The sequence below is a fragment of the Tachypleus tridentatus genome, chromosome 12 (assembly GCF_004210375.1).
Source record: "Tachypleus tridentatus isolate NWPU-2018 chromosome 12, ASM421037v1, whole genome shotgun sequence".
In the NCBI taxonomy this organism is placed as follows: Eukaryota; Metazoa; Arthropoda; class Merostomata; order Xiphosura; family Limulidae; genus Tachypleus; species Tachypleus tridentatus.
The window spans coordinates 132,310,630-132,334,438 of record NC_134836.1 but is presented as its reverse complement, the minus strand read 5'-3'; the positions used below and the strand labels follow the sequence as shown (position 1 = coordinate 132,334,438).

At 33.4% G+C, this 23,809-nt stretch overlaps 1 protein-coding gene across 3 annotated transcripts in view; it reads left to right on the top strand.

The window, feature by feature from the left end:
* LOC143234723 (protein pangolin, isoforms A/H/I/S-like) overlaps positions 1 to 23,809 on the top strand; it is a 231,379-nt gene that overhangs the window by 159,164 nt on the left and 48,406 nt on the right. For all 3 annotated transcript variants that reach the window (XM_076472282.1, XM_076472283.1, XM_076472284.1), the window contains exon 4: positions 21,413 to 21,548. In XM_076472282.1, the coding sequence (XP_076328397.1) occupies positions 21,413 to 21,548 (136 nt within the window). The remainder of the gene's footprint in view (positions 1 to 21,412; positions 21,549 to 23,809) is intronic.

Genomic DNA, 23,809 nt, shown 5'->3' with positions numbered 1-23,809 from the left:
TGAGATTGTACTTAATTAAGTGTATTAAAACTAGTGTTAGATCGTACTTATGTGTTGAGAACTTGTTTTCATATCTGTTGCTGTTTGATTTGGTTTGTATTAAACAGAAAATATGTTTCTTTCATTTACTTTGGTTGTTACACCTGTTTATCCCACAGTGTTAAGTACATGTGTTAGCTAGTTGTATGAAAGTGGACATTTTAAAACTTACTTTGGTTGTTACACCTGTTTATCCCACAGTGTTAAGTGCATGTGTCAGCCAGTTGTATGAAAGTGGACATTTTAAAACTTACTTTGGTTGTTACACCTGTTTATCCCACAGTGTTAAGTACATGTGTCAGCTAGTTGTATGAAAGTGGACATTTTAAAACTTACTTTGGTTGTTACACCTGTTTATCCCACAGTGTTAAGTGCATGTGTCAGCCAGTTGTATGAAAGTGGACATTTTAAAACTTACTTTGGTTGTTACACCTGTTTATCCCACAGTGTTAAGTGCATGTGTCAGCCAGTTGTATGAAAGTGGACATTTTAAAACTTACTTTGGTTGTTACACCTGTTTATCCCACAGTGTTAAGTACATGTGTCAGCTAGTTGTATGAAAGTGGACATTTTAAAACTTACTTTGGTTGTTACACCTGTTTATCTCACAGTGTTAAGTGCACATGTCAGCTATTTGTATGAAAGTGGACATTTTAAAACTTACTTTGGTTGTTACACCTGTTTATCCCACAGTGTTAAGTACATGTGTCAGCTAGTTGTAGGAAAGTGGACATTTTAAGACTTACTTTGGTTGTTACACCTGTTTATCCCACAGTGTTAAGTACACGTGTCAGTTAGTTGTGTGAAAGTGGACATTTTAAAACTTACTTTGGTTGTTACACCTGTTTATCCCAGGGTGTTAAGTGCACGTGTCAGCTAATTGTAGGAAAGTGGACATTTTAAAACTTACTTTGGTTGTTACACCAGTTTATCTCAGAGTGTTAAGTGCACGTGTCAGCTAGTTGTATGAAAGTGGACAGTTTGAAACTTACTTTGATTGTTACACCTGTTTATCCCAGAGTGTTAAGTGCACGTGTCAGCTAGTTGTAGGAAAGTGGACATTTTAAAACTTACTTTGGTTGTTACACCTGTTTATCCCAGGGTGTTAAGTACATGTGTCAGCTAGTTGTATGAAAGTGGACATTTTAAAACTTACTTTGGTTGTTACACCTGTTTATCCCAGGGTGTTAAGTACATGTGTCAGCTAGTTGTATGAAAGTGGACATTTTAAAACAACCATTTGGCAGAAGACGTGGGTGGTTGAATATTTCGTGGTCCATAAATTTGAAATATATATTTCGAGAAATGGAATATTCTGTTAAATGTTTCACTACATTTTATAATTAGATAAGTTTTTGAAATGAGAGTTTGTGAATCATTACTAACGATTATTAAATTAGCTATTTTAATTACTGTGTAATCCTGGAGCGGTTAATGATACATAATAAATCATTATGTGAAATGACTGTTTACTGACATCTTATATCAGGAAACGTTAATTTTATAAGTTAACTGAGAACGGTAGTGTTCTTTTTTGTTTTGAATTTCGCGCAAAGCTACACGAGGGCTGTCTGTCCCTAATTTCGTAGTGTGAGACTAGAGGGAAGGCACTTCGTCCTCGCCACCCACTGCCATCTCTTGGGCTATTCTTCTACAAACGGATAGTTGGATTGACCGAACTTTATAACGCCCCTACGGCTGAAAGGGCGAGCATTTTGGTGTTACGGGGATTCGGACACGCGACCCTGAGATCACGAGTCAAGCGTCCTACCACCTAGCCATGCTGGGCCTATCTTTCGCGACAATTGTAACTGGTAGGTTTTGTTTTTGTCAGTTTTTGCTCTTGTTGTGAGTGCTGTTTTAAAACTTGAATTTACTAAACTATTACTGGTCGGGCATGTTTAGGACCGCAAATTTGAGAATTCATGGTTTGCAATCCCTTGTCGCAAAAAATTCCGTTGCGAATTTTGGGGTCGTATAAAAAGTGTTGATCCAATCATATTTTCGGGCAAACAAGAACAGTCCAAGAATCGGCGGTGCGTATTAAACCACCTCTCCTTTTAGTACGTCAGTTGAGATGTACGGCCAGTCAGTAGCCGCAAACCTTTGTGAAGAAGGTTCATGATTGACTCTGAAACAAACGAGATCCACTGTCGTCGTCTCTCACGAACAACCATGTTCATATTCATGTGGATTATAAAAGTTACTTCGACTGGAAAAAGAAGATTTTTTTTTTTTTTGTCTGGCAATTTCTTGAATGTGTACGTTGTATCTAACCTATTTAATGTAGCTAATGGGAGAAGCATGTCTTATAAACTACAAACAAATTCGATATTTCTAAGAACCAGGGCTGTAACACACACAAAAGGTGCTTTTCACAGCGTTAATAGCTTTCATTTGATTCAACTTGATCTGCTAATAGGAAATACTGTTTTTCAACTCTAGAACGGACTGTGTGTTCTCGCTGGCGGCAGCCCGCCGCGACGTCGGTGTTTTTATGTTTTCAACAGCATGCTTTAAATAAAAGGAAGGTCTTTTGTTACGAAGCGGCTCATGTCCTGCAAGCGAGATTCTGTGAGGGTTACGAGGACAGTTTTGTAATTTGTCAGCGTAATTCGACGTTAAATATTATACTGTTATTGTTAAACTCTTATGTTTCTCTTTTCTAATATATATCACATTTTACTTGTGAAATTTTCCAGTATTGTGTCTTGTCAAAAGTTTTAACATGGGGACAAAGAACGTAGAAATACACATCGTATCGATAAACCGATTTCTGTTTTTTGAATAATTTTGTCTCCACGTGAACTGAGGCACGCGGAGCACAAGTTTATGCTCACCGTCTCATTTTCAGTTGAGTTGGGGGCACTCGAAAACATTCAGCTATTCTGCTCGACATGAAAGGAACGCTTCCGATCTGCGCAGCACGTGCTACGTGATTAAGAGCCTCATTTTGCATATAGGGAAAGAACGAATAAGGAGTTTTCTTTCGATGATACTAAATAAATTAAAGAAATATATTTTACTGTGTATTATAAACTCGAATATATGCTGGTCTTTAGAAATACTTGAATATTACCACGAGGTAGGAAAAAAGACAGAATTGTCATATAAAACTTCCCTACTAATTTTATGATTTCACAAAATTATTACACCTAAAGGGTTTTAAACATGTATCCTTAGAACTTTTTTGTTTTTAATTTTTACCCCTTGCGACGTTAAGTGTCCTTTATGTGACGTGATTTTAATGTCTTCTGATTGACTGACAGACAACACACTGTCGTAGAGTGAAGCAGCTTCTCATTCGGGACTACAGGCAGTTCACTCCCTTCATAGAAAATTATTGACACAAACTTTTGTGGTTCGGCATGGCCATGTTGTTCGGGCGCGTGACCAGCAATCTGAGAGTCGCGGGATCGAATCCCCGTCACACAAACATGCTCGCCCTTTCATCCCTGGGGGCGTTATAATGTAACGGTCAATCCAATTGTTCGTTGGTTGAAGAGTAGCCCAAGAGTTGGCAGTGGGTGGGGATGCTAGCTACCTTCCCTCTAGCCTTACCCTGCTAAATTAGGGACGGCTAGCGCAGATAGCTCTCTGTAGCTTTGTCTGAAAATCAAAAATAAACAAACAAAATTTTGAGGCTTAGATATAGTTTATGAGTCATACGCCTTACAATGACTCCATGACAACAATCCAAGTTATAAACACATACACACGCATGCTGCTCTGTTTTTCATTCTAGTCTTGAACAGTATAATATCTCATATCTTTAGCAGGTCTTGCAGTTTTCAGAACACCATTATGTTTTTCACTTGATCTGGAAGGCGTTGCACCATTCACACTGTTTTATTGACTCTGTTAACAGTACAGTATTCACAGTTTTGTTTGCTGGATTTTGGGCAAAGCTACACGAGCGCTGCCTGCGATGACTTTTCCCAATTTTCAGGTGAAAAATTACAGTAAAGGCAGATAGATTCAACACCTACTGGCAATTAAATTGTCTCACACTCACAACCGTACCTCTAACTCACTAGGATAAATTAATATGCTACTAATATAGTCAAAGGAGGCGAGTGAAGCTATTGTATGGATTGGCTCATCTGGTACGTGCGTGGGGACAGTACAAACGGTGAGAATCGGTTCATATTACTAAATGAATAAACTCTCACCAGTGAATCACACACACCTTCTTTCTCTGTATCCACAAATACTTTACTAGATGTACTTCGGCAGCGTCCCCGATATTGTTCTCTTTTGAGAGTAGCAAATATTTTTATTTTTTGCTTACGAAGTTCATATGTCATGCTGTGTTGTAACTTACAGACTATATAGTTTTCCACGTGATTCATGCATGGCACGCCTACAATTTACTGATGTCACGATAGTAAAAATTACAACGTTAAACGTACCTTGTGTGACGTCATTTTAGTGTCTACTGCCTGACTGACAGACAACACATTACTGTACGGTGGTACGAGTGATTAAAACAGGTGATCCCTCCAAGCGGCCTTCGGCCCTCTTTCGGAGAAACTATACCGTCTTATAATTCTTGAAAATTCCTAAGGGAAGCTGTATATTATAGTATAACATAATTGGCCAAATGTTAGCAGCACCATGATTACTATACATTGTTAAATGTTATCTACAAATTTTGCATTATTATAACATAGTGTAAGCGATATTTCTGTTGTGTAAATATATCTCTATTATTATTTCCTAATCTCAACAGACAATTTTTTGACGTAGCATGGGACTTCATGTTTTTGATATTATTATTTCCTAATAACAACTGTAACGTAGCATGGGACTTCATGTTTTTGATATTATTATTTCCTAATAACAACTGTAACGTAGCATGGGACTTCATGTTTTTGATATTATTATTTCCTAATAACAACTGTAACTTCATCATGTTTTTGCGCATTTGCAGGATTTCTTTTCAGTGATGGTTCTCCAAATTGTAATCATGCCATTGAGACATCAGTGAAATACGTATTCTGAAGATAAACCCATTAGCGACACAGCGGTAGGTTTGCGGCTTTAAAACGCTAAAAACCGGGTTTCGATACCCGTGGCGGGTAGAGCACAGACAGCTCATTGTATGGCTTTGTGCTTAACGTCATACAAATAAATAAACTAGAAAATTAGACTTAAATTAAGGAGGAAGACTGAAGCTGCATTTGTCAAAAGTACTGAACTCGAAATATAGGGCAAATAACGCTGGTCGCAATCTACGGATCACGGGTTCGAATCCCGTCACCCAAAATGCCCTTTTCAGTCGTGAGGATGTTATATTGTGACGTTGAACCAGACTGTTCGCTGGTAAATGAATAGCCCACAAACTGGCGGTGGGTGCCTTCCCTCTAATCTGTCACTGCTAAATTAGGGACGACTGGCGCTTGAAATGTAACTAAAAATAATCAGGTTTCTAATACACAAATGGCGATAACAAAGATTTACAAGTTTCAAAACTAGACTCGCTAAACAGCTTTATTTCTATATTTTTTAATCGTGCATGGAATTGTTTGCGTAGTTTTAATAACAAAAGACGTTGTTTTACTTCAGTTACCTGTTAAGCCTCGTGGGTACAAACTATATTGTCTGTTATCCAACTTCAGTCTGTATTAGCTCAGTGGTACTTTTACTAACAATGTTACAAACTACTTACACTGGGATCTCATGGTAGTTTTTATGGATGACGAACTACCCAGACTCATGAAATGAAACTCGGGCTTCTTGTGGAAGAGATTAATCAAATGAGCACACAAATTGGATCTCTGGTCTGTTTTAGATATTAAATCATGGAGACAAAGCCACCGGCTTCAGGAACTTAATTTACAAGAGTTTTTGTTTTAAGTTTTAGTAAATTTTGATGCTCACGCAAGCAGGGCTTCTTACATGGAAGATTAGGTTTAATATTTTACTTTGGAACCACATAATGTTTAACACGACGACAGTTATTGTTCAAGTAAATAATGATATGTGTTCTACTATCTGGACCACAACTCTTTCTGTCGTAACACTAATATTTCATATTCTACTATCTGGACCACAACTATTTCTGTCGTAACACTAATATTTCATATTCTACTATCTGGACCACAACTCTTTCTGTCGTAACACTAATATTTATATTATTCTGGACCACAACTCTTTCTGTTGTAACACTAATATTTCATATTCTACTATCTGGACCACAACTCTTTATAAAACTAATATTTCATACAAAATTTTAATCGTATCACAAGAGTTCCCCCCTCCCCGTATCACAATGTCACGTCTGTGGACTTACAACGCTGTAAACCGGATTTCGTTACCGTGGTGAGCACAGTGCAAATTGCCCATTGTGCTTAGCTTCAAAGAAACAGACTAATTTATACTCCTTCCTTTATGGTCACTTGATCTACTCTGGGGTCGCGAGGACTAGCCTATAGATGTTGTGGTCACTTGATCCACTCTGGGGTCGCGAGGACTAGCTTATAGATGTTGTGGTCACTTGATCCACTCTGGGGTCGCGAGGACTAGCTTATAGATGTTGTGGTCACTTGATCCACTCTGGGGTCGCGAGGACTAGCTTATAGATGTTGTGGTCACTTGATCCACTCTAAGGTCGCGAGGACTAGCTTATAGATGTTGTGGTCACTTGATCCACTCTGGGGTCGCGAGGACTAGCTTATAGCTCTTCATGTAAAGTTAATTCAAATAAATAAAACCGATAAACAAACTGGTTTGAAAATAAAGAACTTCATAATTTGATGTACAAATGATGTACATAATGACCTAAATAAAACTGTACAAATTGTACTACATTATGACCAAGATAAAACTGTACAAATTGTACTATATATAATGACCTAAATAAAACTGTACAAATTGTACTATACATAATGACCTAAATAAAACTGTACAAATTGTACTATACATAATGACCTAAATAAAACTGTACAAATTGTACCATACATAATGACCTAAATAAAACTGTAAAAATTGCACTATATATAATGACCAAGATAAAACTGTACAAATTGTACTACACATAATGACCTATATAAAACTGTACAAATTGTACTATATATAATGACCAAGATAAAACTGTACAAATTGTACTATACATAATGACCTAAATAAAACTGTACAAATTGCACTATACATAATGACCAAGATAAAACTGTACAAATTGTACTATACATAATGACCTAAATAAAACTGTACAAATTGTACTATACATAATGACCAAGATAAAACTGTACAAATTGTACTATACATAATGACCTAAATAAAATTGTACAAATTGTACTATACATAATGACCAAGATAAAACTGTACAAATTGTACTATACATAATGACCTAAATAAAACTGTACAAATTGTACTATACATAATGACCTAAATAAAACTGTACAAATTGTACTACACATAATGACCAAGATAAAACTGTACAAATTGTACTATACATAATGACCTAAATAAAACTGTACAAATTGTACTATACATAATGACCAAGATAAAACTGTACAAATTGTACTATACATAATGACCTAAATAAAACTGTACAAATTGTACTACACATAATGACCAAGATAAAACTGTACAAATTGTACTATACATAATGACCTAAATAAAATTGTACAAATTGTACTATACATAATGACCAAGATAAAACTGTACAAATTGTACTATACATAATGACCTAAATAAAACTGTATAAATTGTACTACACATAATGACCTAAATAAAACTACAAATTGTACTATATATAATGACCAAGATAAAACTGTACAAATTGTACTATACATAATGACCTAAATAAAACTGTACAAATTGTACTATACATAATGACCTAAATAAAACTGTACAAATTGTACTATACATAATGACCTAAATAAAACTGTACAAATTGTACTACACATAATGACCTAAATAAAACTGTACAAATTGTACTATACATAATGACCTAAATAAAACTGTACAAATTGTACTATACATAATGACCAAGATAAAACTGTACAAATTGTACTATATATAATGACCTAAATAAAACTGTACAAATTGTACTACACATAATGACTAAGATAAAACTGTACAAATTGTACTATACATAATGACCTAAATAAAACTGTACAAATTGTACTATACATAATGACCTAAATAAAACTGTACAAATTGTACTATACATAATGACCTAAATAAAACTGTACAAATTGTACCATACATAATGACCTAAATAAAACTGTACAAATTGTACTATACATAATGACCTAAATAAAACTGTACAAATTGTACTATACATAATGACCAAGATAAAACTGTACAAATTGTACTATAAATAATGACCTAAATAAAACTGTACAAATTGTACTATACATAATGACCTAAATAAAACTGTACAAATTGTACTATATATAATGACCAAGATAAAACTGTACAAATTGTACTATACATAATGACCTAAATAAAACTGTACAAATTGTACTATACATAATGACCTAAATAAAACTGTACAAATTGTACTATACATAATGACCTAAATAAAACTGTACAAATTGTACTATACATAATGACCAAGATAAAACTGTACAAATTGTACTATAAATAATGACCTAAATAAAACTGTACAAATTGTACTATACATAATGACCTAAATAAAACTGTACAAATTGTACTATACATAATGACCAAGATAAAACTGTACAAATTGTACTATATATAATGACCTAAATAAAACTGTACAAATTGTACTATAAATAATGACCTAAATAAAACTGTACAAATTGTACTATACATAATGACCTAAATAAAACTGTACAAATTGTACTATATATAATCGGCTCGATGAAAACTGATATTAAACTGTACTATATATAATGACCTATATAGTATTGTTGTCTTCTGAACATATCAGATATAGTTTTAGTGGACCTAAATTATTGGAATATTGTTCTCTTCTAGAATATATCAAATATACTATTGTTGGAATATTGTTGTCTTTTGATTATGTCTCAGTCGGCTCGATGAATCATGATATTAAACTGCACCGAACACAGCAGATATAGTATTGCTGGAATATTGTTGTCTTTTAGAATATATCAGATATAGTATTGTTGGAATATTGTTGTCTTCTGAAATATATCAGATATAGTATTGTTGGAATATTGTTGTCTTCTAGAATATATCAGATATAGTATTGTTGGAATATTATTGTCTTCTAGAATATATCAGATATATTATTGTTGGAATATTGTTGTCTTCTAGAATATATCAGATGTAGTATTGTTGGAATATTGCCTTCTTTTTGTTCACTGTTATGATATTTTATTGTCACGCATATCCTGTCTTATCCTTTGTCAGGGCCCGGCATGGCCAAGCGTGTTAAGGCGTGCGACTCATAATCTGAGGGTCGCACCAAACATGGTCGCCCTTTTAGCCGTGGGGGCGTTATAATGTGACGGTCAATCCCACTATTCGTTGGTAAAAGAGTAGCCCAAGAGTTGGCGATGGGTGGTGATGACTAGTTGCCTTCCCTCTAGTCTTACACTGCTAAATTAGTGACGGCTAGCGTAGATAGCTCTGGAGTAGCTTTGTGCGAAATTCAAAAACAAACAAACCTTTGTCAGGTGTTAAGACCGTATTTATCATATTTTCTCAAGTGTTAAGATCATATTTTGAATCAAGTATCAACCTTGAAATGTGCCTTATTTCAAAGAAGGTTTCTTAACCCGATCGGTAATCTCTTCACGAAACGAGGCTGTCATTCTGGTTTTTAACGGTCGATGTTCTTGATATAACGTAATTATAAGGTTTCCTAAATACAAGGTAACCACATTTGTTGTTTCTTGTATCATTTCCTAAATACACACCATTTAACTCCTGTACAAAAGACACAGTTCTATCTTGTATTCTGTGTGAATCGAATTGTTCAAGTCTAGCTGAAATGAATGTAAATATCTGTATTCTTTGTGGTTTGGCTTGTAAACTAATCTCTGACCTAACTGACGAACACTTATTTCTACTGTTCTAGATATATATAAACTTTTTAGCCAGCAGAACGAAAGATTCCATATAATGTAATCTGTTAGCTACCAACTTTCTTCACTCTGTATATTTTTGACTTGGGAAGTACTTTCTAAAATGTCGAGACCTTTAGTTATAGTTATTTACGGTTTAAAGTCAGACAGCGGAAAATCACTTCGTGTATATCCTGGACATAATAAGAAATAGTCGCAGCTTTGTCGTGATCTTTCGGCGTAGGGTTACGGTTGAACAGGCGTTTTGTTGGACCCCTACCAAATACGTTTTATAATAGATCACCACAGAACCGGTTGTTTTTTTGTTACCTCGGGCTGTTTAATACAGTTTAACCTGATGTAGACATTATTTATATGCGATCACTTTCCCACTTGAGGTTAATGTTTTGTATTAACCTCCTCTTACTAACGTGTCCAAACCTCGCACCACCCAGGGACAACCCCAGTAACTGGACCAAACATTTCGTCCGAATTCATGGTTGTACGGATGTATGTGTTTCGATAAGAACTATTTCTTGTCGCTCGTTGTTGTTCAGTGCAACTAAACAGTAGTTATCAGACTTAGTATCACACTTTCACCCTGTACACCAAACATGCTCGCCATTTCGGCCGTGGGAGCGATATATGCCATGGGCAATCCCACTATTCGTTGGTAAGAGACTATCCCAAGAGTTGGTGGTGGGTGGTGATGACTAGCTGCCTTCACTCTCTAGTCTTACACTGCTAAATAACTAGGGACGGCTAGCGTATAGCTTTACGAAAAAATTAAAAAAACAAACCAAATCAAAGAAGTTCACGAACCTTATCTCCTACTCATTGTTACACAGCCGAGCTCAGATTCGCCAGTAAATTACTTGACATCATGACCACAACACAAACCTAGCCTGTGATGGACTAAACATGATTCTAATTCATTTTCCTGGTCGCGAGCCCATCGTATTCACACTGTTTAAGGAGACTTAGTATGTTCTCTGTCACCGAACGTGTTCGCCCTTTCACTTGGGAGGGGGGGTCGTTGTAATGTAATGCTTAATCTCACTATTTGTTGGTAGAAAGGAGAGTCCGAGAATAGACGATGGGGTGCGTTGTCCTCCCTCTAATCGTTTGGTGCTAAATGAGGGACGGTCAGCGCAGATAGCTCTCGTGTAACTTCGCGCCAAATTCAAAACAAACCAAACTCAAACTTGTCGTGTCTCAGGAAATGAGTGGTTTTATTCGAGAACAAAGGAACTCCTAATCGAGTGGTTTATAATGATGCTCTGTCCAATCAAAACACTTTAGATTTTCAATTTTGCCTCATAGATAAAAATCTAGTGACCGAAATGTATACGTTCAGGTTATGTCAATTATTACGTATTTGCTATATCGTCTCTCATTCTTCTTTCGGAAGTATCTATTCTATTTGATATTTTAAACAAGGGTCCTCCAGGCTTCTGTGTCTTGCCAAGTTTATTTTTTCTTTCATTCCCCCCGCCACTTGTTAAACAAATACCACGAGCGTGCGTTATCTGGCTTATCACGTTTCTGATTGACGGATTTCTAAGGTGCATCCAGACACAGCGACGTCACATAGGACACAGGATGTACTGCTTCTATGTTATATATTAGTTAGGCCGGGTGTGACTTACTGGTTTTCCAGCCATACTGTGAATCTGAGAGTCCATGGTTTGCGGCTCGAAGATGTACCTCATCTAATTTTGAGATGGCGAAACTTACAAAAATGACCCCCAGTGGCACAGCGGTATGTCTGCGGACTCACACCACCATAAAATGGGTTTCAATACCCGTGGGAAGCAGAGCCCAAACAGTCCATTGTGTACCTTAATTCAAAATAATCAGTCAGTCAATCCCAAAAAATAAAAAAAACGCGCGAAAATGCTGTAGAACGCAATATGACAACACTGATTTAAAAAAAACAAATCAAAGTTTACATTCTCCAGGTAGTTAGACGATTCACAGTTCTTTTATATATACTGAGTAAATTAAAAACTAGAAGGCCTGTTATGGCTAACTGGTTAGGGCACTTGACTCGCAATCTAAGGGTCATGGGTTTGAATTCCCGTTTTACTAAACACGCTCACCCTTTCAGCCATGCTGACGTTATAATGTGACGGCCAATCCCATTATTCGTTGGTAAGAAAGTAGCCCGAGAGTTGGCAGTGATGACTAGCTGCTTTCCCTCTAGTCTTACGCTGCTAAATTAGGGACAACTAGCGCAGATAGCCCTCGTGTAGCTTTATGCGAAATTAAAAGACAAACAAACAAACTTCATACCTATACATAAAAACTGTATAAAAATTCTTGACGTAGTGACTGACGCGAGACAATTCCTTGAAAACGACAATCTACAAATGACGGAAATTTTTCATTGATTTTGGTCTAATTTGGCTTTTTTTTCACTTGCCAAGTTGCCCTTCTATTATACAGGGTTGACCAAAATTATCTTTCCTATTTTAAGATTCAATAATTAAATACGTAAGAAAATACAACCACATAGTTTTTCAGTATCTTGTAGTCTGAGTGAAACGTTTTTTATTGTCATATTTGTTAATAGTGTGAATACTGTTATCTCATGTTATAGAACATGTGGAAGGAAAGACTCGATGTGTTATATGGCTTTCAGAGATCAAGTCAGTGACTGTGATGCAATGTAAATACAGGAAAGAAGTATTGGGGTATGTTAAGGATATCGTGTATCGCAAACCTATATTGCACATCATTGAGCTAAAGACCAGAATAACGGACTCCATCACAGTTGTCACTGTGTGCATTATGAAGCGAATGCGAGCTAAATTGAATGTCGGGCTAGTCGCGCTGAGACCCACTAATTGTACACAAGTTGACAATTGACATGTAATCGAAAATTGTTTAAGTTCGGTTACACAATATTGAAATCTGCGTGGTTGCATTTCCATAGTTATTTATTACGGTTTAGGACCGCCCTCTATATAATAGTTATCAAATGATGTTGCTTGTTAGTTACTGCACTACCTCCAGTGTCACAGCACTACTGTCTGCGGACCCATATCGCTAGAAACCGGACTTCCATACTCGTGGTGGGAAAAGTACAGATAACTCTTTATATATCTTTGTGTATAATTCCAAACAAAACCCTTGTTTTCTTACTTACATTACAATTTGCTTTGCTTCTAGAAAATATTCCACAAGGAATATCCCCGGTTGTAGTTATTACAAACACAAACATTCACCTGTGATGAGCTTTGTTTTTACCATTGTACAATGACACGTGTTTCTTATTTAATACGTGGTATTTCAACATGAACAGCTGTTTGAGACGCTATAGTGACGTATGGAATACAACTTAACGAAGTAACTAAATATGGATTTGAATTCGCTCAATCTCAGGAGTATTGATGTGTTGTAAATACGTGTTAAACGGTCCTGTTAGAAGACTATATTAACAATATTAGACCCGTACTTCTGTAGGAATGTTTATGTGTAAAACACGATTTGTACATATGTCACTCTGGGTCAGAGGAGACAAACCCCAAATTTTTATATTATACTTACTTCGCATCCTTTATTAAAAAACAAATCATACTAATGATTCATATCGTATTAATAATGTCTACAATGTGACACGTTTACTTGGTTTGTTTTTTCAAACGACGATTAGAACCCGTTACTTCGGTGAAACGAATTTGCTGCAACGGAAAACGTGTGTGTGTAAGTTACCGTTTCGCCCCTCAGACTTGAAAAATCTCTGGTCATATAACGCTAGAAACCGGCTTTCGATATTCATGGTGGGTACGGTGCAAATAGCCCCCTGTGTAGCTTCACGTTTCAACGAGTGGAAGGAATACATTATTATTGTTACTATTGGATAAACCTGAAGTTCGGTACGTTGCTGGGAGTTAAATGGTTCAGAGTTGAAGCCTCGAACCATTTCTTAAAGTCAGCCGCTAGTTCCATGGGAAAGATGGCGTCGAAAGAACAAAAGTGACTGATTCACGTGACATACTTGCCAATTTTCCTCGGTTATTAGGACGCTCGACTCGCGATAAGAGGACCGCAGGTTCAAATGCCCGTCACTGAACATGGCCACTCTGTCAGCCGCAGGGGCGGCATAATGTCCGATCAATCTCACTATTTGTTGGTAGAACAGTAGCTCAATAATTGGCGATGGGTGATAATGACTAGCTGCCTTCTCTCTATCACTGTTAAATTAGGGACGGATAACTCTCGTGTAGCTTTGCGCGAAATAAAAAAAAAACAAAACCCTGGGTGTGTTCTGAACGTTCTAAATAATATTCATTTTGTTAGCATGCTGTCTGCTGATAGTAGTGTTTTTTATATTCGTTAGCTGGCTTTCCATCCTGGAACTTTGTTAGTGGTTATATCAGCTTGCGGTTCAACCCATTCTACTATAAATAGGTTTAAATATAACTACTTTGTAAGGTATTTTATTTGTTTTCAGTAAGACAAGTAGCACGCCTGAGGTAATCTCTAAGTTTTTACAAGACGGCCTTTCTTGTTTGAATCGTGTACAAACCAGCTCTGGGTCTCACTGAAGCCTTCTGCTAATATGGTGGGGAAGAAACTGCCTTTTCAAGTGGACCACTTCTAGCTTGAGTACTGAACCCCCCCTCCTTTTAGGAATGTAGAACAAGACATAATACAATCCTGTAATTCTAACTTGAAAACGCCGATTGTTACATTTCCGGAAGAATGAAGGTTGGAACGTTGAAGGAAATAATCAATTACTGCTTGGTTACTACAAGCATTACTGCGGCCGCTTGGTTACTACAAGCCAAGTTTTAATGAGCTTGCTAGTATAATAAGATACTGATATGTATGCACAAGGCTTCACTCCACCAAGGTGGCTGTCTTTTTTTTGTCTTCTATTTCTCCTTCGGATTAACACGCCTTGCTAGAGTGGAACCACACGACTAGTTACGCCTGTAGTCCTAGCTACTGTGCACGGACGACTTGAGTTATATATGGACGGAAGGATGAATTTTGAAAACGCTGCACAATCAATTTGATGATCAGGAGAGAGCTACTAATTCCCATCGATCGTCTAAAGAACGTTCTAACTTAAGTACTTAATATGAACGTGCTTCAAAACTGCTTTTAAAACCTGACTATCATTAGTAATAAGGCTCTTAGTGCGCTTTGGACCAAATTTTAGAAACTTTATTAATCCACAGTGATATCTACTGAACCATATAATGTCAGTTGATATCTGTTGAACCGTATAATACAAGAACGGATTACTTGTATTGTTCTAATAACACAAATTGATTAGTTTGAAATCAGATGAGGTTTATTATGTTTAAGTATAGTACACTTTATAATCTGAGTTATATATGATCGTTGTATAATATATACATATTGTTACTATACAAATATAGACCTATACATTAAGTATAAACAGTTCTCGAAAAAGACACTTCAACAATCACCACTTGAGATTTACTTCAACAAACTTGATTTGTTTATCTGTAATAAATGTGTTGATATGAAAATAGTGTGTCACAATCACAACAGTCTCAATTTGTAAGAAATGTGTTGATATGAAAACAGTGTGTCACAATTGCAACAGTCTCAATTTGTAAGAAATGTGTTGACGTGAAAATAGTGTGTCACAATCACAACAGTCTCAATTTGTAAGAAATGTGTTGATATTAAAATAGTGTGTCACAATCACAACAGTCTCAATTTGTAAGAAATGTGTTGACGTGAAAATAGTGTGTCACAATCACAACAGTCTCAATTTGTAAGAAATGTGTTGTTATGAAAATAGTGTGTCACAATCACAACAGTCTCAATTTGTAAGAAATGTGTTGTTATGAAAATAGTGTGTCACAATCACAACAGTCTCAATTTGTATGAAATGTGTTGATATGAAAACAGTGTGTCACAATCACAACAGTCTCAATTTGTAAGAAATGTGTTGATATGAAAACAGTGTGTCACAATCACAACAGTCTCAATTTGTAAGAAATGTGTTGTTATGAAAATAGTGTGTCACAATCACAACAGTCTCAATTTGTAAGAAATGTGTTGTTATGCCAATAATGTATCATTCACATATATATGTATACAAACACAGGTTCTATTGGAAATCAATATGTTCATATTTGCTTTAATACAAAAACAATGATATTTATAAGAAACAATGGATAAACAAATAATCTGTTCATGATATATATGTACCATCAGTTTATTGCTTACATATCCTCTCTAGTTTGTTGAAAGAGAAAACCAGTTTTCAAGTGATTTTAGTTATAACACATGAATTAAACTGTTTATCCATATAAAACTGACTGCTTATATTGCTGAGTCTAATAATATAGGTTGGTGGTGACAATGCTGATTGTGCCTTCCTCTGACTATAATGAAACTCTGTTATTAAGTATGAAAGTGACATTTTAAAAGATATATAATAATATATTAATAATATAATATATTAATAACTACTGTATTTACACTGAGGTCTTTATCTTATATAATATATTAATAACTACTGTATTTACACTGAGGTCTTTATCTTATATAATATATATAATATATTAATAACTACTGTATTTACACTGAGGTCTTTATCTTATGTAATATATTAATAATATAATATATTAATAACTACTGTATTTACACTGAAGTCTTTATCTTATATAATATATTAATAACTACTGTATTTACACTGAGGTCTTTATCTTATGTAATATATTAATAATGTAATATATTAATAACTACTGTATTTACACTGAGGTCTTTATCTTATATAATATATTAATAACTACTGTATTTACACTGAGGTCTTTATCTTATATAATATATTAATAACTACTGTATTTACACTGAGGTCTTTATCTTATATAATATATTAATAACTACTGTATTTACACTGAGGTCTTTATCTTATATAATATATTAATAACTACTGTATTTACACTGAGGTCTTTATCTTATATAATATATTAATAACTACTGTATTTACACTGAGGTCTTTATCTTATGTAATATATTAATAACTACTGTATTTACACTGAGGTCTTTATCTTATATAATATATTATTAATATAATATATTAATAACTACTGTATTTACACTGAGGTCTTTATCTTAAGTAATATATTAATAATATAATATATTAATAACTACTGTATTTACACTGAGGTCTTTATCTTATATAATATATTAATAATATAATATATTAATACCTACTGTATTTACACTGAGGTCTTTATCTTATATAATATATTAATAACTACTGTATTTACACTGAGGTCTTTATCTTAGGTAATATATTAATAATATAATATATTAATAACTACTGTATTTACACTGAGGTCTTTATCTTAGGTAATATATTAATAATATAATATATTAATAACTACTGTATTTACACTGAGGTCTTTATCTTATATAATATATTAATAACTACTGTATTTATACTGAGGTCTTTATCTTATATAATATATTAATAACTACTGTATTTACACTGAGGTCTTTATCTGATATAATATATAATAATATATTAATAATATAATATATTAATAACTACTGTATTTACACTGAGGTTTTTATCTGATATAATATATTAATAATATAATATATTAATAACTACTGTATTTACACTGAGGTCTTTATCTGATATAATATATTAATAATATAATATATTAATAACTACTGTATTTACACTGAGGTCTTTATCTTATGTAATATATTAATAATATAATATATTAATAACTACTGTATTTACACTGAGGTCTTTATCTGATATAATATATTAATAATATAATATATTAATAACTACTGTATTTACACTGAGGTCTTTATCTGATATAATATATTAATAATATAATATATTAATAACTACTGTATTTACACTGAGGTCTTTATCTGATATAATATATTAATAATATAATATATTAATAATTACTGTATTTACACTGAGGTCTTTATCTTATGTAATATATTAATAATATAATATATTAATAACTACTGTATTTACACTGAGGTCTTTATCTGATATAATATATTAATAACTACTGTATTTACACTGAGGTCTTTATCTGATATAATATATTAATAATATAATATATTAATAACTACTGTATTTACACTGAGGTCTTTATCTTATGTAATATATTAATAATATAATATATTAATAACTACTGTATTTACACTGAGGTCTTTATCTTCTAGAAAAAACTACTTAAAATGTCCCTTTTCTGAGTGGCGTTGATCATTACAAGAACCATCTAAAATAATAAGACAACCTACTAAAAACAGTAGATCACAATAAGACAACTTACTAAAAACAGTAGATCACAATAAGACAACTTACTAAAAACAGTAGATCACAATAAGACAACTTACTAAAAACAGTAGATCACAATAAGACAACTTACTAAAACAGTAGATCACAATAAGACAACTTACTGAAAACAATTGATCACAATAAGACAACTTACTGAAAACAATTGATCACAATAAGAAAACTTACTAAAAACAGTAGATCACAATAAGACAACTTACTAAAAACAGTAGATCACAATAAGACAACTTACTAAAAACAGTAGATCACAATAAGACAACTTACTAAAAACAGTAGATCACAATAAGACAACTTACTAAAAACAGTAGATCACAATAAGACAACTTACTGAAAACAATTGATCACAATAAGACAACTTACTGAAAACAATTGATCACAATAAGACAACTTACTAAAAACAATTGATCACAATAAGAAACTTACTAAAAAAAACAATAGGTCATTATGAGAAAACTTATGAAAAAACAATAGATCACCATGAGAACTAATATATGATTGAAAACTGAAATACAGATGTGGAAAGAAAATATCTACTAAATAATACAAGAAGTAAGTTAACCCTAACTTTGAATATGTGTCATTGTTTTACATATGATTTCAAATCAAACTGTTACTTGACTGTAACACATTACTACTGTAACCTACAGTATAGAAATTATTATGAAGACAGTGAGAACACAAGTTCTCACTATTTATTAGTACACAAATATATTTTTGCCAATATTGAAACTATTATGTATTTAAAAGAATGAATAAATGTTCCTTTGGCACTCCGTCATGTTCATGTGTGTACAACTATAAAGCTACCACACATTAACCGTGAAAGATATAAATAAATGTGAACATACAAATATAGGTCAGTTACTACTTTAGTGGAGTAGTTTTTTATTGTTAAGAGTTTTTTCCCATTCCATTTGAAATCAATGAAGCTTTTGTACAGTAGAGGGGGCAAGAGTAAGCCTCCTTTTAATTTACCTAATGCAGTGGAAAACAGAGAGGAGTTCTGGGCCAATTTTCGTGTTTTCCCTACAATAGGACAGGAGTGACCAGAGACAAGGTTGGGATTCTTCAGGCTGTCTCACATCTGTCTACTTGTGCTTTTGTTCCATGAGGAATCAAATACATCAGTTAAGCTGGTGGAGCCACGTGTGCCTTGGAAAACATTTCTCTCTCTTTCGGACTGATAATCTCCCATCTCTGGCTGGCTTACAGTTGCATCCAGCACTTTTTATGATTGTTGATAATACTATTTGGAGCTGCAAACTCACTGCACCTTTTAAGGGTATCACATGACTCTCCAGGAAGTCTGCCACTGTGAGATGCTAATTAACATTGCATAATGAAACATCTAATTTAAGCTGTCATCTCTTGCTAGTGGGAATTGACAACTGATGTATTAGGTAAGGTTTCCACGTTGCAGGAGCGGTTACCGGCGAGATCAAAGGAACCTTTGCTGGGAGTCTCAATTGAACTGCTTCGCCATTAGAGATGTAGTGTGCAAATAACATTTTCTGTGAATTTCCTCATACCATGTGCTAAAAGATAAAAGTGCAGAAGTAAGGGGAAAAAAACAACATTAGTAACAAGCAGCTATTAGATGTGTTTCAGATACGCTCTCCTAGCTGCACTCGGACTAAGCCATTGATTGTGTTAATTCACAAAAAGAAGCATATGTACTGGGGTGTCAGGTGTGCCATTAGATGGATATTTGTATTCCAGTTGCTGATAGTAATGGACAGATTAATTTAGCATATGGAAGGGTCCATCTGCTGACGAGTCACACATGCATGCGTGTGTTTCTGTAAACATATATATGCAGTACTTTCATAAGTAAATTAAAAACCTTAAATTTGTAGATATGCAACATCTGTGTCAGGAAACACAACACAAATAAATATAATCACAGTAATTTTGTGAAGTGATAATATCAAATAAATATGAACCTTTGTTATATTGGAGACATAATGAAATTAGAAATAAGTCACATTGTAATACTACTTGAAAGTTAATAAAGTTTTTGATGCTGTTTTTAAAAAAAATTTAATTTACTGGTTTGATCATGCTTCACAATGCTGATTTTGTCTTTTTAAAAAAATGGTTATACCTAAAAATAAACTATTATCTTTTTAGATTTTAAACTGAGAAATTCAATGACTACAGACATGTTACTTGTATAACTGTTGATAACTTGTAGTTCATTTTTAAGAAAGTGTAGTGGCTTCTCAGAAGCAATTCAGAAAGGTCTCAGTGACTGTAAAGAGTAAATGTTGTAAACATTATAGCTAGTCCTAAGTTTTACAAACCTTGTAAATGTTGTAAACATTATAGTTAGCCCTAACTTTTATGAACATTGGCAGATATAATTCTAACTTTGTCTAAACATTTTTAATGACTTATTAATAATTCTTATTTGTCCTAGATGCATCATGAACAAAAATCAAGTTGACGTTTTTTTCACATTTTCATGAATATTTTCTTAAGGTGTTTCCATAGAAACTACCATTATAGACAATATTATCTTTATAACAAGTTTGGTTCAGTGAGAAGTCCATTATTTTATTATCACTCAGTTCAACATCTGAATTGTTTACTAGTTACAAAAATACAATTATCAGAATAAAACCCTTAATTTTCATAAAATAAATATGTATGTGTATATATATTCACCTAGGCTGGCAAGGCTCCTATAAAACTCATGATTTACATGGAATAGATATTTATGTATGTATGTGTATTATCTATACTGCCAAAGTCCCTATAAAACTCTTGATTTTCATAAAATAAATATGTATCTGTTATATTTATGTATCTAGGCTGGTAAGGTCCCTATAAAACCCTTTATTTTCATGGAATAAATATGTATCTATCTATGTATGTGTATTTATCTAGGCTGGCAAGGTCCCTATAAAACCCTTTATTTTCATGGAATAAATATGTATCTATCTATGTATGTGTATTTATCTAGGCTGGCAAGGTCCCTATAAAACCCTTTATTTTCATGGAATAAATATGTATCTATGTATGTGTATTTATCTAGGCTGGAAAGGTCCCTATGGCTCCTTCTTCTCATCCAGCATCACCCCTTCCATTTATGATGTACAACAGTGATGCTTTTGCACAACCACCCCCAGCTCATATGGGTATACCACCTGTCCATTTAAATCCAAAGACAGGTATTTTAACAAGTTTATTTAATACTAAGAATAGCCATATATTCCTTAATATTTTGAACAGTGACACTCTAATAAATTACCAACATATTTTCCTTAAATTATACCCACCAGAACAACAGATACATGAGTATTGTGTATCTAGTACTGTTGAAATATTACCAGTAGGCATTTCACAGTAAAGTTCTTTAAACACAAACATTCTACAATATACTTTATTAACCTATCATGCAATATTGTTATCAGTTCAATCTATTTTTATTGTTTCACAATATTGTACTGTCTACTTAATTTATGCATGGTCTGTTTCTACCTGTTTCAATCTATAAATGACATATTTTTATTGTTTTCTGTAATGTTACTGTCTGTTTAATCAATACATGGTTTGTTTTTATTACTTCACATTACTGTCTGTTTAATCAATACATGGTTTGTTTTTATTACTTCACATTACTGTCTGTTTAATCAATACATGGTTTGTTTTTATTACTTTACATTACTGTCTGTTTAATCAATACATGGTTTGTTTTTATTACTTCACATTACTGTCTGTTTAATCAATACATGGTTTGTTTTTATTACTTCACATTACTGTCTGTTTAATCAATACATGGTTTGTTTTTATTACTTCACATTACTGTCTGTTTAATCAATACATGGTTTGTTTTTATTACTTCACATTACTGTCTGTTTAATCAATACATGGTTTGTTTTTATTACTTTACATTACTGTCTGTTTAATCAATACATGGTTTGTTTTTATTACTTTACATTACTGTCTGTTTAATCAATACATGGTTTGTTTTTATTACTTCACATTACTGTCTGTTTAATCTATAAATGACTTGTTTTTATTGTTTCACATTACTGTCTGTTTAATCTATAAATGACTTGTTTTTATTGCTTCAAATTACTGTCTGTTTAATCTATAAATGTTTTTATTGCTTTACATTACTGTCTGTTTAATCTATAAATGACTTGTTTTTATTGCTTCACGTTACTGTCTGTTTAATCCAGAAATGGTTTGTTTTTATTGCTTCACGTTACTGTTTGTTTAATCCAGAAATGTTTTGTTTTTTATTGCTTCATGTTACTGTCTGTTTAATCCAGAAATGGTTTGTTTTTTATTGCTTTACATTACTGTCTGTTTAATCCAGAAATGTTTTGTTTTTATTGCTTTACATTACTGTCTGTTTAATCCAGAAATGGTTTGTTTTTTATTGCTTTACATTACTGTCTCTTTAATCCAGAAATGTTTTGTTTTTATTGCTTTACATTACTGTCTGTTTACTCCAGAAATGGTTTGTTTTTTATTGCTTCATATTACTATCTGTTTAATCCAGAAATGTTTTGTTTTTATTGCTTTACATTACTGTCTGTTTAATCCAGAAATGGTTTGTTTTTATTGCTTCACATTACTGTCTGTTTAATTTATAAATGACTTGTTTTTATCTTGTTATCTTCCTAATAGTTGTTTAACTTGTTATAGTGGCGTCAGCAGATAACTGTTAGTGTATATGTATGTTAGTATTCTTGGCTGTGTGTAGGTTAGTATTTTTTTTTTTTTTTACAAACGATTGTATTCTGGCTTTGTCTGGGAGTTAGTATTTCTTGTTACAAACGTTTGTCTTCTGGCTTTGTCTAGGTGTTAGTATTTCTTTTTACAAACGATTGTATTCTGGCTTTGTCTGGGTGTTAGTATTTCTTTTTACAAACGATTGTATTCTGGCTTTGTCTGGGGGTTAGTATTTCTTGTTACAAACGTTTGTATTCTGGCTTTGTACAGGTGTTAGTATTTCTTGTTATAAACGTTTGTATTCTGGCTTTGTACAGGTGTTAGTATTTCTTGTTACAAACGTTTGTATTCTGGCTTTGTACAGGTGTTAGTATTTCTTTTTACAAACGGTTGTATTCTGGCTTTGTACAGGTGTTAGTATTTCTTGTTACAAACGTTTGTATTCTGGCTTTGTCTAGGTGTTAGTATTTCTTGTTACAAACGTTTGTATTCTGGCTTTGTCAGGTGTTAGTATTTCTTGTTACAAACGTTTGTATTCTGGCTTTGTCTGGGTGTTAGTATTTCTTGTTACAAACGTTTGTCTTCTGGCTTTGTCTGGGTGTTAGTATTTCATGTTACAAACGTTTGTCTTCTGGCTTTGTCTAGGTGTTAGTATTTCTTGTTACAAACGTTTGTCTTCTGGCTTTGTCTAGGTGTTAGTATTTCTTTTTACAAACGATTGTCTTCTGGCTTTGTCTGGGTGTTAGTA